This window comes from Labrus mixtus, chromosome 5, assembly GCF_963584025.1.
Source record: "Labrus mixtus chromosome 5, fLabMix1.1, whole genome shotgun sequence".
NCBI lineage: Eukaryota > Metazoa > Chordata > Actinopteri > Labriformes > Labridae > Labrus > Labrus mixtus.
Window position 1 is genome coordinate 12,367,573 of NC_083616.1, and position 16,757 is coordinate 12,384,329.

Genomic DNA, 16,757 nt, shown 5'->3' on the forward strand with positions numbered 1-16,757 from the left:
GTGTGTCTGTTACACTGAGGACAAAGTTAGGATGAGGAGCAGGTTGGATGGATATCATGTTGCTCCACCCAATTGGCTCCCATGTCATTCAGACTCCCCCTTTGGCCTTGATCTCTGGTAGAAATGGGGCTTCAGGGACATAGCGCACTCTCTCTTTCATACACACACTCACATGCACTCTCACGTACACACACATACACACAGACACTAACAAAGCCTGACAGTTCAACTTTAATTTGAATATAAAGATGAGTTGCTTTTTTTAGAAGTGGAGGACTGCAGGTTATTTTTTGTTTTCTGTAAAAAGCGATTGAGTTTTCAATATCTCAGCAGTTCAGACGCTGTTGTTGCAGTAAGTGTAGATAGTTGACCGGCTGTGATGTGAAATATTTATTTCTCTGCTGATATGCACTTCCAACTGTTTGCAGTCAAGAGGAGAATGTGAAAGATAGATAAAGAGTAGTTAAGCGCTGTTTCAGGGCTTTCTCAGTGTGTACCTTCAGCAGCATGAACGTACACCCACACATACGCTCACTCACATACACACACACACACACACACACACACACACACAAATTCCTGCAGCCCTAATAGTCCCAGAGTAGACCAGATGCCAGCGGACTGAGAGGTGGCTTGATCAGGTTAGATCTGATCATTCACTCATTCTACTTTTTGTGTTAAGATTGTAACTCTGACAAAAAACATAAACCATGGTTATGAAGGAAATGCAACCAGAAAGCCCGTCACATAATACAGGTGAGTCATGGAAACATAAAGAATGTCACAGTTTTGATTTTTAATTAATATGACTGCTTTTTATGTTTAATACGTCTGTCCATCTGTTGAAAAACAATCTTGCTTTATATGTATATTTATATATTTATTATATATTTATATACTGCTACTTTTGTTAAGATTTCAGGCTAAATCTTTATTTTTTTCATGATGTATTTTCAAACTCTCATGTTTCTGTGACAGTGTTTTGTCTCGATTTGAGAAAAAAATATGTGTTTTCACCTTTTTTAAATGAATGATTAAATTTACAGATCAAATTTAAACACTTTTTTTTGATAATAAAATATCCCTCTCTGTTCATTACTATTTTTTTAAACCCCAAATGTGCATAAAATGTGTCATAAAAAGACTACATTTTTTATAATATTCACTCAAAAATTGCCGTGTTATCGTGGGCCGGCCTGATTAATAATGAAAGTGCTCACTTACTGCTGTCATAAGTGGAGTAAAAACATTCTATAAAGAAGTAATAATAACGTACTTCAAGCCTGTTAAGTCAAACTAAACAAAATGCGGAATATGTAAATGCATTTCAGAAGGGTTATATGTCTTTTGTGCCTCTTTTAGTGAGATGGTAGTAAAAACCAAATTCACTACAAAACAACTATATACTAGAGGGGGAAATAAAGACAAGCGGGAAGGGGATGTTTTTTTTTTTACTTGAATCATTTGTTCTATAGATGTAGCAGAAAACAAATAAATGTAAATGTTCACATTTTCTGGCATTATATAGTTATAGTTATAGGCAATGTTTCCGTTTTGATTAACTGATATGAAGAAAATTGATTTAATGGTTTAACAATTCTACATGCTACATATAGACTCACCTAAAGTCCTGTATAAAAGCTGGGCTAAAAAAAGGAGCAGGCAAAAGGATTAAGCTGTTGATTGGATATGGTTCCCAATTCACCTCCCTGCCAGTGACAATAAGAGAGAGAGAGAGGAGATACAATAGTAAAGGAGGGGAAAGAGAGGACAGGGAGAGAGGTGCTGGAGAGTGACTGTAATGGAGTTGAGACCTCTAACGGGCTGTCAGATCCTGCTCACTAACCGCATAGTCACACAAAACAGACACACAAACACACAGCTATTTGTTTGTGTGTGTGTGTGTGTGTGTGTGTGCCACACTGATAAATCTTAATTATAAAATGGAGTGCAGGCCATGTGCCATCTCATCATACCATGTCAAATCTCATAAACAACCCACAAGAGCCCGAGAGGAAGAGCGGCAACAGTATGAGACAGAGGGAGAGAAGAAATGTGCAGACCACATTTACACAGGAGGAAGGAAAGGAAGGCAGGAAAACATGGTGTAAAGCAGAAAATAATATACAGCGGGAAGTTAATCTTTGTCTTGGATGTTCTGGATAGCATCATACAGCTCTTTAAATACTTGACTGTTTGTGATTAAGCCATCAACCTTGTCCATACTGATCAAATCGTAAAACATCTGCTGCTGCTGCTGCTAGCACTGGGTGGGTCTAGTTTGTCCCAGCATGGGCTGGCGGATGGATACACTGTTCCAGCATGTCGGTGAAAGAATGGGGCTGGGGGCGTTGTTGTGGCCCGCTGAGTCATCGTGGCCAGGGTGATCTCTAAAAGCAGCCCCCCAGCCCCCCAGAGTAATGGTTAATCGTGGAAGGGTAAGTGTACCTGTGTGTAGGCCGAGCCCATTTGTGGCCAGTTTGCCGTGGGTTTTAGCGTGCCGTGGTGTGACAGGGCCAGTCAGGCGGATGGTGCGTGTGTTGTTGTAGCTGTGGCTGCGGGGAAAGCCCTGTACAAGCTGGGAGAAGAGATGGGGCTGCTCTCCCAGAAAAAAAAGGCTGGAAAAAAAAAAAAGTCCTTTTGTTGTCATGGCTGTTGTGTTCACTCTGCTCAGGGTAACTGTGTCTGGACTGTGTGTCCTCCTGGTTGTCTGTCTCTGTTCCATTGGGACACTGGGTCCTATTCTGGACCCCTGCCGTTTTGCTCTGTGGTAACAAAACCTCATACAGACATATTCAACTTCCTGAATGGTGGTTTGAACTCAGGAAGTGAAACCTTTGAACCAAAAAGTGCTGAGAAGAAAGTAGTGCATTTAAAATGCAAAAGGGCTAACCTGTCATGTTCACAGAAACTGAAAGTAACGTAATTCAGGATGCTTTTCATTGCTATTGTGGACAAATTGGATTTTGAATCCACACTCATTTAACTTAAATAAAACAAAACATCAAGTCAGGGTTGGTGGACAGCAGATATAGAAAAGCATACAGTGGATATGTTTTTTGTTGTTCCTATTGTTTTCAATGTTTTTTTGTACAAAAGGAATTGGGACTATAAACATGACATTGAGGAGCTGTAGAAAAACTCTATGAATACATATGCACATATAGGAATGGTACTGTATTGACAGTTTTTCTGTTTTTTGTTGTCAAACCCAAAGAAACTTTCTACCTTGCATTAAGAGACATTGAAAATGTAACTTTGCAACAAGGTTCCACTTCTTCTTCTGGAAAGCAAATACCCATGCCTCTTCCTACTCTTGATCTACTCATGGATAGTTGCACAATTAAGTAGGAAATGGAGCAAGCAAATTCAAATAATCTATATCTTAATTATACCAAATCAAAGAGGGACATAAGTTGACAGGTCCTATGATTAGTATCATAATAAAACAAACAGGTTTTCTTAACCACTTTTTTTTTATTAAGCTCGAAATAGAAGTGCCCTTTCTTCTAAAAAAAAAAAGGATTTCCTGCCATGCCTACGGCACATTGACTCCTTGTTGAAACCAACAATGTGTTGTATGTGCAAACAGAATGTACATGCATGTTTAAGAATCTAATCCTGTGCCACATGTTTATCTCTGGGCAGCTCTCTGGTGCTACATGGTTCTCCTGTCCATGTCTGTCGCAGGATAATTGCCTCTCATTAGTCACTCTGTCACTCAGACCTGCAGCAGATACGACCGCAGAGCATCAGACTGTCACTAAAAACCCATTCCTCGCTACATTATTCTGAAGAAGTCCTTACTGTACAAATGAGAAAAAAAAGAAGACAAAGAACACATCCTGCAGAGAGACATACACACAGCAGGCTGCACATCAGAATTTCCAAGGACTAGAACTCTGACATAATTTACTGCCTCACTGCATTCAGCATCCGCTTTCCCTCGCCCGGCGCTTCATCTCATCCGGTTGGTGCTGCAGTCTGTGAATAACATAAATTCTCCTGTCAGAGTGTCTTCACTGTTTGAATTATGCGTGCATGAGTGACGCTGCATCTACTGTGTGTGTGTGTGTGTGTGTGTGTGTGTGTGTTTGTTTAAGTATGTTTGGGTGGTCTGAAGTGCTTTGAGTTTTACACTTACACCAGATGTGAGTTCAAAAACGTTGATTTTTTTTCTATTTATTTTTCTTGTAAAATCTTTTTTGAGACAAGATGTCTTTAACAAGATAAAGTTGGCTAAACTTGCAATCCCAAAAACTGGGCTGTTGCTTGCAGAGCAGTAGACTGTGTAAAAAAAGACTCATCAATATAATAAAGGTCTTAACATGTACATAATCGTTCTTTCTTTTACAGGTGAATCCATCTGTCAAACACAAGCCTGTTCATTATTTGAGCGTGTTTCTGCTGTCTGTCTACTGTCATTTCTGCACGCTCAGGTCACAGCTCCATTATGTCACCGAGACTAACTGAGTTCTTCTGTCTTTGTTTCTGCAGGCACAGAAATCGTGGATAGAAAGAGCGTTCAGCAAGAGAGAATGTGTTCATATCATAGTGAGCGCCAAAGACCCCCATAGGTGAGTAAGAAAATCGCAAAGCTTCTGATTATTATGCATACGTTACCCTAAAAGAAAACGTATCATTCTGGTTTTACGTGTGAGAGGAGCAAGACATCAAGACGAACATTAAGGCCTGATCTTTTTAGCTGAAAAACATCCACATGTTGAGGATTTCACTGTGTTTTTAATTGTTTTAAAAGTGAAATCCTCTTATAAGCAAGTTAGCTAATCAGCGGTTATGACACACCTCAAATGTTGCAAATGAAGTGCCCTGTTTTACCACTGACCTTTTAAAACATGCCTCGCAGTAATATCACGCTGGCCTCTATTTGCATCATAGGTAGCAGCTCTGAATTAATGAGCTAAAACACCAAAAATATACTTTTTAAAACCATGAATGTGAGATTCAGGGCCATGTCAGTTCAGGGAAACAGTAATATATTCCACATCATCTTAAAAGGTTATTAATTTAAGTAACACTCACAGGAGCTTCTGTCTATTGGTATGGCAAGTGTTACTGTTAAAATAAACTTACGAGGGAATTCTCTGTTAAATACTTATACTATGACATGATAGTTATCATAAGAGCACTTTAGTTGAATGAAATTCAGTTTTGAGAGACACTTTAGCACTTGATATCTAGAATTTCCTCTCATCCTGCTCCACTGTGACGTTATGCAAATCTTTACTACAGCTGCTGTTGCTGTTGTTGCTTAGGGTGACAACCTTAGAGAAGTAGAGTTTAATTCCCTCCGGCCCTCATACACCCTCATGAACACACAAACACACTCAAGCACACGCAGGAAATGCCACTGTTAGTTAGGTAAACAGAATTACCATAACTGTAGGAAACGCGAGTGGAAGCCAGGAGAAGAGGAAAAAGGATGTTCCTCAGAATCAAATCAACCTTTTTCTTTTCAGTCAAAAGCACTTGTGTTAACGTGTGAGGCAGAAGGAGGCAAAGTACCTTTGGTAGGAGATGACGGAACCATGAAGTGATAATCAAAGCCTCCTGACTCCCTTTCTTTCTGGAGCTCTCACTGCATCCTGTGAGGCTAAAATGCAGAGTATGAAAGATGCTTTCAGTGCATCTCTATAAGCAAACTCATGCAGGAATACTACAAGTCATATAAAAGAGAAAGAAGGAGAAGGAGAATGAGTGAAAGACAAAATACAGAGGTTTGTAGAGAGCGACAAAAACAAAAGAAAGAGTGCTAATAAAAGATGGCAGAGGCCTGCAGATCACTCTCCCCCTACACTCCCTAACAGGAGTTGAAATTCAGATGACAAGCCGTCACTTCAGCTTCTCACTTCTAAGCACACGAGAGTGTCATATCTCACCTCTTCTCTCTCTCAGTCATGCAATCTCCCTCCTAATTTCCTTTTTTTCAATCTCTTTGTAACAGTAGCTTCTTTTGGGACACTGGCTTTCAAAGTTTCAGAAATGTCTTTTTAAAGAACAGTTGTCATACTTTGTAAAACATCTTTTTCTTCTCGATCAGGTGCTGTTGTGGTCGTCTGATAGGTCAGCATGTGGGCCTGCCCCCGGGCATCTCAACCAGTCAGAATGACAAGGCGGATCGTTTGGCCAAGAATGACAGCCTGTCGGAGAAGTGGTCGATCAGCAAACACACACAGCTCAGCCCGACGGACGCCTTCGGTACCATCGAGTTCCAGGGAGGAGGACACTCCAACAAAGCCATGGTGATGACTCCCATTACAAAACAACAGTGTTGCTTTGTGTCAGTGTCCTGCAGAAACCTTGCTTTCGAATTGAATTCCATCATGCCTGAAACTACACAAATTCTGTGACACTTTATCTCATGGAAGCATTCTCTTGAGTGACATAAAAAAGTTGAAGAATGCATGTATGGGATGCACAATTTCCCCCAAAAATTGTCACAATCTGATGCTCAAAATGTGAAATTTCTTGGGATAAAGGATACATAAATGGAGTTATATACCCCATGAATGTCAACAAAAAGTACATTTACGTGGAGATTTAAATTCCAGTTGTTTTTAAACAGAGAGAGACCTTGTGTTCCTCGCTGAATATACTGTAAGAAGTATTGCAGTAAATAAAAAAATGCTTGTGAAGAAAGCAGTGAAAGCAAAAAGTAAAACATTATTTACTGTGATTTGTAGATATTTTCCTGAGCTGTAGAAGTCTGACACAAACTGACAGCAAACCGTTCCAGAAGAGGAAAGTGTTTTGAGCCTTAACTGACAGAAATACATTCACCTCTTTGTATGGATGGCACTTTGATACCAAGGGAGGGAAAATGTTGAATAGTCCAATGATTGCCAAGTTTGAGTCAATTAATACATTTCATACATATTCTCGATGGAAATGACATGTAATGAAGACTCCTTCACAGTGCTTGTGTAGCTACCTTAGTCCACATTCTCTTCAGATTACAGTGAGGCTATCGTGTTAATCAAATTTAAAGTTGTCACACATGAATAATTATCAAATTCACCATATCAGTATGCATTAAGATTACAGTAAAATCAATCAATTATATGAAAGTACATTTAATTATCGATTTAAGTGACTTAAGTGTCTAGAGACTGCAGCAATAAAAACTTTCCTTGATTAATCCATCCATCCTTAAAGTAGTCTGATTGTGCACTATGGTAACCACGGTGACAGAATCACATCACAGAAAGCGTAGCATACAGGGAATTTAGATGATTGAGACTGAATATTTTCCAACTTATTACCAGCTGAATTACTGATTCAGATACGGCAGTTTGGCAGTTTGGCAGTTTGGCTGTGTGGCGATGAATAAGATAAACAGATGCTACATAAGGCGTGTGGCTCTCAGTCAAAACAAACATCTGTGCAGTAAATCTATAGCCTAGTCGGAAACAGAGATCCTTTTTTTATTTTTTACTTTTACAGATTATTTTCCTGTTTAAAAAATGTGAACTATCTATTCAATGTATCAATAAATTCTAACATGTTGTGGGTTTATGCGGGTGTCTCGGGCACATGCAGACTTTGAGTCATCAGGTGCCTAAGCAGGATGCAGATATTTTACTATAAATCACTGACACCTACCCCGCTGTTTTTCAGTACGTGCGTGTGTCATACGACACCAAGCCTGACCTGCTGCTGCACCTGATGACCAAGGAGTGGCAGCTGGATCTGCCCAAGCTGCTCATCTCAGTCCACGGAGGCCTGCAGAACTTTGAACTGCAGCCCAAACTCAAACAGGTCTTTGGCAAAGGGCTCATTAAGGCTGCAATGACAACAGGAGCCTGGATCTTCACCGGAGGGGTCAACACAGGTGAAGTGAAAATTGTGCATATTGTGCAGAAATATTGTGACAATATGTATGACAATATGGACTGGATCTTGAACATATTAAGTTGAAGGTTGGAGGTGTAAAAGCAGTTCATGGAAATTGAGTAACGTTCTTTGTGACAAAGTTGAAATGGATATAGGGAAAATGAAAAAAGAAAGCTGGCTGACTGACTTGCAGATCATGAATAATGCACAAATGTATGGAGTTATCATGCCCTTGGGAAGTAGTTTCTGTGATGAAACTTGAACCCCCCTGTGTTTCTGATCTCAGTAAGCCATAGCTAGTGGAGTGTTGTGAAATTAGAAAATACTTGACTACTCCTGTATGTGTTCTACAGTACCTTAAAATAACAGAATATTAACTTAACTATTACATTTTTCACTTTAATAGTTATATTTGTGTATTTTTAAGTCTATAACAAGGGTCTTCAATTTAAATTCAACAAGGTCTGGTTCGAGAAAATCTTCTCAAGCAAAGGTCCTGATGATACTAATATCAAACCTGTGATACGATTCAGTACCATTTATATTGTAGAGGCATAGCACTTCTATGTACGTACGTAGGCAGTCAACAACTGACTGTCATGCAAATAAAGAAAAAAAAAGTACAATAAATTGAAAATAATTACTTTTAGAAAATTAAAAAAGTTGGACAATGATTTTCTCCTTTTTTCTTGTTTTTAAATCAGCTTATTTTCAAAACCAATTTTATGATAAACACTTTCAACATTTGAAATTGAACAGTTATGCCACCTACTTCTTTCTTAACCTCTTATAGCCCACTCTCACACTTTTTAAGTCAGAGAAATGAGCTTCAGCTCACCCTGTCAAGATTTTAAATCTGAGCTGAAATTGTGTCAGACAACCCCTGATTAGAGAAAAGATTTTCATGTTGACCTAAAACCAAAGCAACTTTAAAGGAAAACATGTGCTGCTTTGATTTAAGTGTGTAGTATATGATCGCTCAAACTATTTGTGATTTGTCATAGTAATAAAGTGGTTTTTAACTGAAAGTCTATTCATTCTTAATTATTAAAAGCTCAAGGTTTGCCCTTCAGTGATGCCCAGTATGCTCAAAGGTAGGCCTTTTCAGTCATTTAAGATCGATAAGAGCCTCCAGGCTCTGTCTACTTGGAGGAGCAGGACATTTCTGTCAGGGGGTTTCCCCTTGGAATCTGTTCTGTTTTGCTGGAGAGGCTGACAACAGATGCCTGCCTTGGGGTGTTGTGTGGCAGGGCAGGACAGTTCAGGGGCTGCTAGCTGTGCATCTAGCACTAAAGGACCTCCTGCCGTATCTGAGAGGAAAACACATGCTAGTACGGTCGGACAACACATGTGTACTGTGTTTCATATGAACCATCAAGGGTGTACTAGGTCTGCACTGTTCCTGAAGGTGTTGCTGGGTCTTCTTTCAGCCCCCACCTGGTCAGCCTGCAGTACATGTATCTACCGGGAGAACAGAACCAGGTTGGGTACTTCCTCTCCCAACAAAAGCCCCTGTCAAAAGAGTGGCGGTTTCAGAGTTGGTGCAGGGCATCTTGGGCCTCTTTGGGGCCTGAGAGAAGACAACCCATTACCCACTCTGGTTCTCCTTGGGAGAGAACACCAGCCCTCACGACCAGGATGCTCTGGCTCACGAGTTTCAAAAGGAAACAGTACAGCACACTATAGGCGGCCACAGGCTGGTGTCCCTAGGCTGGTGTCCCTCTTCTTGAAGGGAGACTGCGCCCCCTAGAGACACCAAAAACACTGGCTTGTGACTTACCCCTGCTATTGGATGCCTTATGCGTGTCTCCATTAGAACCCTTAGACAACTGCTTTTCCCCTTGTCTTTACCACACTAAAATGGTTGGGAGAGCTAAACGCCCTGTCAGTGAGTGATTTGTGTCTGAGGTGGAATTCAGATGGCTCAAATTTTACTCTGTTGCCAAATGCAGCTTTCCTTCCTTACACGCTCACACCTTGACCAGCCTATCCAGTTGGCAAAGTTTGACCCCTCATTGGGAGAAGGGTAACAGGCAAGACTGTTGTTCCGCTTATGTGCTTTAAGCAGCTGAACATCTCTATTCCTGTCATGGTGGTGCTAAGAAGGGGTGCGCTCCAAACAGCGCCTTCCCCACTGGATTGTTGAGGCCATCACCAATGCTTACAGCTCGGCAGGCCAGGCCTTATCATCTGTGGTCACACTACCAGAAGTGTCTCCACATCAAGGGGCGATTCTTAGAGGGGTGCCCTAGGAGGTAACCACAATTCTATGAACCCTGGATGACTGCCAGAATTCTTAGTAACTCGGAATCCATGAGACGCCATAATACTCTGTGGGTCATGAGCGCTCAGATGACACCAGTAGTTAAACCTGTCCAGGGGTCATCTGAGGCCACACCTGACAATATAGATAAAAACACTGGACATGTGCCTGCACGAGATGTAGATATCCACAGAGAAGAACTCTAGGGTTCATAGAACCGTAGTTACCTTCGTAACCTTCAATATTATAAGGCAGACGCACAGAATAATGGAGCACTGGATACTGTACAGTTCCCAACCCTTAAATACAGAAAGAACAACAGAGAGTAAGATTTAGTGACAGAATGGGTGCATAGGAAGAATAACATGAATGAAGGTCTGAATAATGGATGGAGGGATCAACTGGAGCGGTGACTGAGTGTGGAGGTGGAGAAAGAATGAATGTCATCAGGAGAGATTGGATGAGATGGCTCTCAGGACTGCTGCTCCCCAGAGAATGACAACTACTTGGAACTACGACCTGTGTGCGTTTTAAACCTGTGTGTGTGAGTGTATGTTTGTGTGTATCTGTGTATATGTGTGCGTACACGTTCACACAGGCTGCCACACAACTGTTCCTAATTGATTCTGTTTATCTTTCACAGCAGAGTGTATCATTTACCATGTTTAGGCTGTGTATTGATCATGACAAAACTGATTTCATCTATCTCTCCCTTCTGCAAACAATCTTTATGCAAACACCCACAACATACACACAGGGGTGATTCGCCATGTGGGTGATGCGCTAAAGGACCACGCTTCCAAGTCAAGGGGGAAGATCTGCACCATTGGCATCGCTCCATGGGGCATCGTAGAAAATCAAGAGGATCTTGTTGGCAAAGATGTGAGTCTCTGACAACACTAACAGAGGAAGATTAAGCAGTAACAATATGAGTGACTGCAAACATGCTTTAGCCCTTTGTGTGTGTGTGTACTGAAGATGTGAAAATTGTCAGGTGCAGTCCACAGTTTCCAAAGCCTCTAAATTGCAGTTCAGGGTTTATTAACTGAGATGCTGAGTAAGCCACTTCAGTCCTTGATAAACATTTATTCAAAGTGAGTGGGACAGCTGGTGGAAGCACATGCTGATTCGTTCAAATCTCGGGAATCAATGTTGTGTTATGGTTAAATTTTCATCACAAAGTGCTGCACAGTGTACAGCTGAACAAGTCAAGCAGAGCCATTTGATGGTGCGGGCTAAAATGAGATTATTAAGTGCTGGAGCTCCTTGATATGCTTCATTGGTCTCAACTGTATGTCTAATGATCAGAAGAGTTCACCTCAGACTGTCGGCCTCTTCCCCAGTCGATCCAAGTCCTACCTCCTGAGAAAACATTGAAGTGTAATTAAGTATATCTTAACAATAAAGGTGTTAAAAATGATGGATTGTGTGAATGTATCAGGGTTTCTTCACAAGCTATCTCTTCATGAGATCCTTGAGTAAAAAAGAGAGTCGTAACTATTAACAATTTTGTGAAGATAGAGCTATATAAAGTACTGTACTTCTAAAAACTCAACCACTTGCAAGAGACATATTTGAAGTGTCATCATGTGTGCAGATACATCCTCACTTCGACTACCAAGTATGAGTCAAGCTCTGATGTGCTTAATCCAACATTCTCTCAACACTAGTTCCTCTTAATCCTATCTCTGCCAGCAAAATGTAAGCTGTACTTTGTACCTTAAGGTTGCCATTAGAATCAAACACACCATTATACAACTATTCTGGAGTAGCCCTCTACATGTGAAATGAATTGATCTTTAGATATAAAAACTATGGTATGTTCCTTTAATAAAAACTGTTCATTTTGAAGTAAACCTTGGTTACATTTTGAAGTAAACCTTGGTTACATTCCTGAGGAAAAATACCCTGTCATTATGTGTTTTCTTTGTTAGGTTGCCACATCTAGCGTGGGTTTCTTAGTTGTTTGTTTTGTTGTTAAATGTCATCTTCTCTTATGTAGGTGGTGCGTCCATACCAAACCATGTCCAACCCTATGAGCAAGCTGACAGTTCTGAACAGTCTCCACTCCCACTTCATCCTGGCAGATAATGGCACCACTGGAAAGTATGGCGCTGAGGTCAAACTGCGACGCCAGCTAGAGAAACACATCTCCCTGCAGAAGATCAACACACGTGAGTGGAAGCTCCTGTTTGTGCTGTCATGGCTCTTACTATTACCCGGCTGACCTACTTACCTTTTATTAGAGAAGGTGTTTTTTTTTTTTTTAAATGACACAGAGAGTGAGTGATAAGCACATAAAGAAACCGTTATCACTGTATTGTCAACGACAACACTGGGGGTTAATTGAGGTCAAACTCTGTTTAATAGCCACAGCCAGACTAAAATTACCATTATGTGCTTTTTACTGAACACATGCTGTCAGACAGTGTATTTTTAGTCTGCTTTGATAGCACTCCACAAGCCTTTGAAAGTGTTCCTGCCTTCAGGAGGGCTTTATTTATTTATTTATTTTACTGTTAAAGCTTCCTGACAACACAGATGAACTCCTCACATGAACCTGCCTGATCATTTCTGTCTCTCACCAAGCTGCCAAAACGAGCAAACAAACACGGACATAATGACAGCAAACAAATCAATGTACAGTATGTGTACACACATTTTTTTGTGTACTGCTGATTTAAAGTACATTAGGTTTCACTTAAGTACAAGAAACAGAAAGCACATCAGATGTTTGTAACTACTTATTTACTTTTTTGTGTTCTCTCATTTTTGGTTACGTTAAAGTTCAAACCAATCCAAACATGGTACCATAAGGGGCGTTTTAAAACACTGGGTTAGTATCATGAAGGACAAGATGGCCTCATTTTTTTGTAATTCCTAAGACATTGTTGTTTTACAAATCGCTTTTTGTGTTGTCATTTTAAAAATTAGTTGCATCAAAAGTGCATTATGTGCTGATACAATTCAATACAATGAGGATTTGTTAGTCCAAGGACTTAGGTGTGAATGTTTTCGTAATGTGAATTGGTATCTGCATATGCATAAGACAATTTTGTGTGGAGGGTTCTTCAGCTGATGAGACCTAGTCACTGCATTTTTCCGTTTTCAATTCCCACATTATTCCCTCACTAGAAACCAAATGGATTTGCATGAATACAAAATGCATTTCTCCATCATTTTCTGCCTCGTTCCTTTATTCTTATTCTCACACACAGACAAAAGACACAAACACACATACCTAACTTAAACCTTTAAATACATTTCTCAATTGCCTCTCACAGCATTGTCAGGGTCGGGAACAAACAAAGACTCAAAGAAGTATTCTTTGGTGCAATGATTTGTTAGTAATTACTTTCTTTTGCAATCATGAAGTTATATGATCATCATTTCCTCAGGGCTCTTGTGACACGAATGCACAATGATTGTTACATCTAATCCTGTTTAAAAACAGAGGCTATAGAGAAAACAATTTTACCAAATCCATGTTTACAGTGTCAAGAGCAAAGTGACACCTCAAATGTTTACCGTGTCAGCACCTTTTGTATTCAGTTTCTGACCTAGTGCTGATGTTAGCTGATGGGGACTTTATGTGGGGGTGATGAACGACACTCAGAATGAATGTTTTTTTTAGCTTCCTTATTCCTCCTATCAACTTGACATCAGGGATTTAAGAAATTCCTCTTTGGATTGAGAGGATACACACATTTACTCTCTCCCTGTTCGTCATCAAGTCACGTGACCTTTGGACTTCCCTTTGTCATCCTATGCCTGGAATCATACAAAAGGGGCTGGGAAGGCAAAGGGACGCCCAGTCGTCATATAAGCTTCTGACCATCCATGTTATAGTTATGCACAGCGTCCTTCCCAACTTATTCACTAGTTTTAACTGCATGATACAAGGTGAGCATTAATGCTGCTTTGGATGTCACAATACAGCAAAGGGTATTTTGTGTGGGTTTTGCTTATTGGTAAGATTAAATGAAAACATTTCACACAAAATTCACAGAGAAGACAGAAATATCTAGTCACTGGGACAATAGACAGACATACAATCGTAACCCAACAGGAAGATAGGGAACAATGTTAGTAATATATGTGCTACTGAGCAACCCTTAATACAGAGGTATCCCTGTCCGACTTTTTTTCCGACTAAGCCTAAGACCTTAGTGTTGTCAGAAGTCTCACTGATAACAAGCTTCAGCTTTATAACACATCACTTGGGTTGTCTTTAAGTGCTATATTAGTCAATATGGATCTGTAGCACCAATCAAAGTTGCTTATATTGATTAAAAGTACAAGGTTATTTGGTGTTTGATATCTTTGACAAATCCGCCTCATTTCTCCTTTTTTGTATTACGACTGTTGCTACAACTGCTATTACCATTTTGCAAGTGAATTTGCAGCACCAGAGTGCCATTGCTGTATGTTTGTGTCTGTTGTACTGTACCTAGTTGAGCATGTGTTTCCTTTACTTCCTCATTCTGTGCTGTAGGGTGGGCAGACAAGGACCATTTCTTGATTTGATTACCTGTCCACGGTCAATCGAGGAGTACATAAATTTTCCTCGCAGCAGGACTCTCTTGGGATTCCAGTGTAGCCTGACGTCCTGTCAAGGGAAGGCGAATAAAGAAAGTAAAGAGAGTAAAAGGCAGTTTAGTCTGAATGGCCTAACACATGGTTTGCTGACCACGCGTTACCACAACTCCATATTTTTCTTTTAACGCACAGTCACACACTGCACACAAGATGAAAGAAGTGAGGTGGAGAGATACGCGTAATCTCCCCCTGTGGTATTTTTGTGATGTATGGGCAATCCAGCAGCTAATCCTACTGTGCCTGTACTCTATGCAATTTTTTTATGCAATGGCTATCATCATGTGACTGCCAGAAATGCTTTAGTAATCAAATTGGCTCCCCACCATTTTAACACATGTCTTTGAGTATGGGAATCATTTAAATTAAGCAGATGTATTGGCTTTTCTACATTATTTCACTTTAATAATCAAATCTAGGTGATGATAATTCTGAAACCTTGCAAAAAAAAGAGTAAATTCTGATCACTCTGCACATTACACATCTCCATTGCAACGTATGGGAGCACTTTTGGCACCTTTTAGAACTGCATTCTCACTGCTTACTTTTTTCCCTCTGGTCTCTGTTGTATATTTGATGTCGTGGAGGCATTTGCAATGTGTGGTTTTGGATCCTCTTCAGGGAATACTAGACAGGAATATCCAAGGGACATCTGTGAATGAGTGGTAAAAGAAATAAATGTCTTACAACAGGAAACTGCGGCTGCTGGCACGCTGTAAATATGAAGGATGGGTGCCAGAGTGTTCGCATGCTAGGGTGAACACTCAGTACTATGCCCTGCCGTGTACGCACATACATGTCTCTCATGAGACTTGTTCAGCCGTTCATGGTCTAGTTTGATAGAACCTTTAACTAGAGCGGGATATGCAAATGAACCTGGATTAATGTGACAGGGAGGCAGCACGGGATGCTTCACATGCAAACAGAGGGACAGAGCATAGGGCCAGTGATTATAAATATATTGCACTACTAACTACTTTAAAAACTGTATTCCTTATCATAACACATTCTCATATGACTCTTTAAGGTCAAACACATAGGGCCATATTCCCTATTCAACTACTCCGAGGCAACTCCTGAAGTTAGCAGACATTGTCAAGCCTAAAAATGAAGAAAATCAATAAAACGATTGGCACTATTCAGCACAGCTCACTCAACCATTGCACAGCTCTTTTGATATGTCTCCAGCTGCAGCCACAATGCTTTTTAATCACACACCTGCCTCAGAGAGGTGACAAGTGAACGAGGAAGGGGGGAGAGTGAGAAAATGAAGGGAGAGAAAAGGGATTGGGGGTGAGCGGAGAATTATATAAAGAACAAAATGATATAAAGCATGAAGGACAAGTGATGCAGCTGAGGAGGATGCAGGCATTGGGACGCGATATTACCTTAAGGTGTGTTCAACAAAAAGTGTGATGAAATAGTGAAAGGCCTCAAGAAAAATGGCTTGATTGAGTTCATCCCTGAATGTGTCTTGTTTTCTCTCGTAATTGAACTGGAAGAATAAAGAAAAAACCTTCAACCCTTATTACCTCAAAGTTTGTTTTGCACATGTGAAAATATAACACAGGGATGCACATGCCAGGTTCAAATGAAGTAAAAGCAATTAATTTGCACAAGTTCAGATAAGCAACGCAAGAATGAATAATGCACTTTGAGTGTGCCCTCTCCTCAATTTCACCTGAATTACTCAGAATATTAAAATGTGCACATGCAGTAGGTACTTTGTGTGTTGAATGTGTGCAGAGATGTTGGAATGTGTGTGGGGGTGTTTTAAATGTGTGTCTGTTGTGTAACCTTCAATGACCCTCGTATGGCGCTGATTTCATTAATCACAGCATAGGTAAAGGATGAAGTAAGCTTGGGTAATTGAATCCAGCCATAAGGTCTTCCATTGCAGATTAGCTCTGACATTGTGACCTCCACTCAGTAGTTCCCCATACAGAGGATATTACAGTTAAGCATGGACACATTGGAATTCAAGAGGGTTGTAATACTCTTCTTATAGTGCTTGGACAAACTCTTGATTTTATGGGGATATAGC

General features: G+C 40.3%; 1 protein-coding gene across 1 annotated transcript in view; it reads left to right on the forward strand.

Annotated features, from left to right (window-relative positions):
- The window catches only part of trpm3 (transient receptor potential cation channel, subfamily M, member 3), a 113,363-nt gene that overhangs the window by 43,836 nt on the left and 52,770 nt on the right, over positions 1 to 16,757 (forward strand). The window contains exons 2-6 of the mRNA XM_061037893.1: positions 4,498 to 4,577; positions 6,062 to 6,263; positions 7,639 to 7,852; positions 10,875 to 10,999; positions 12,120 to 12,291. Of these exons, the coding sequence (XP_060893876.1) occupies positions 4,498 to 4,577; positions 6,062 to 6,263; positions 7,639 to 7,852; positions 10,875 to 10,999; positions 12,120 to 12,291 (793 nt within the window). The remainder of the gene's footprint in view (positions 1 to 4,497; positions 4,578 to 6,061; positions 6,264 to 7,638; positions 7,853 to 10,874; positions 11,000 to 12,119; positions 12,292 to 16,757) is intronic.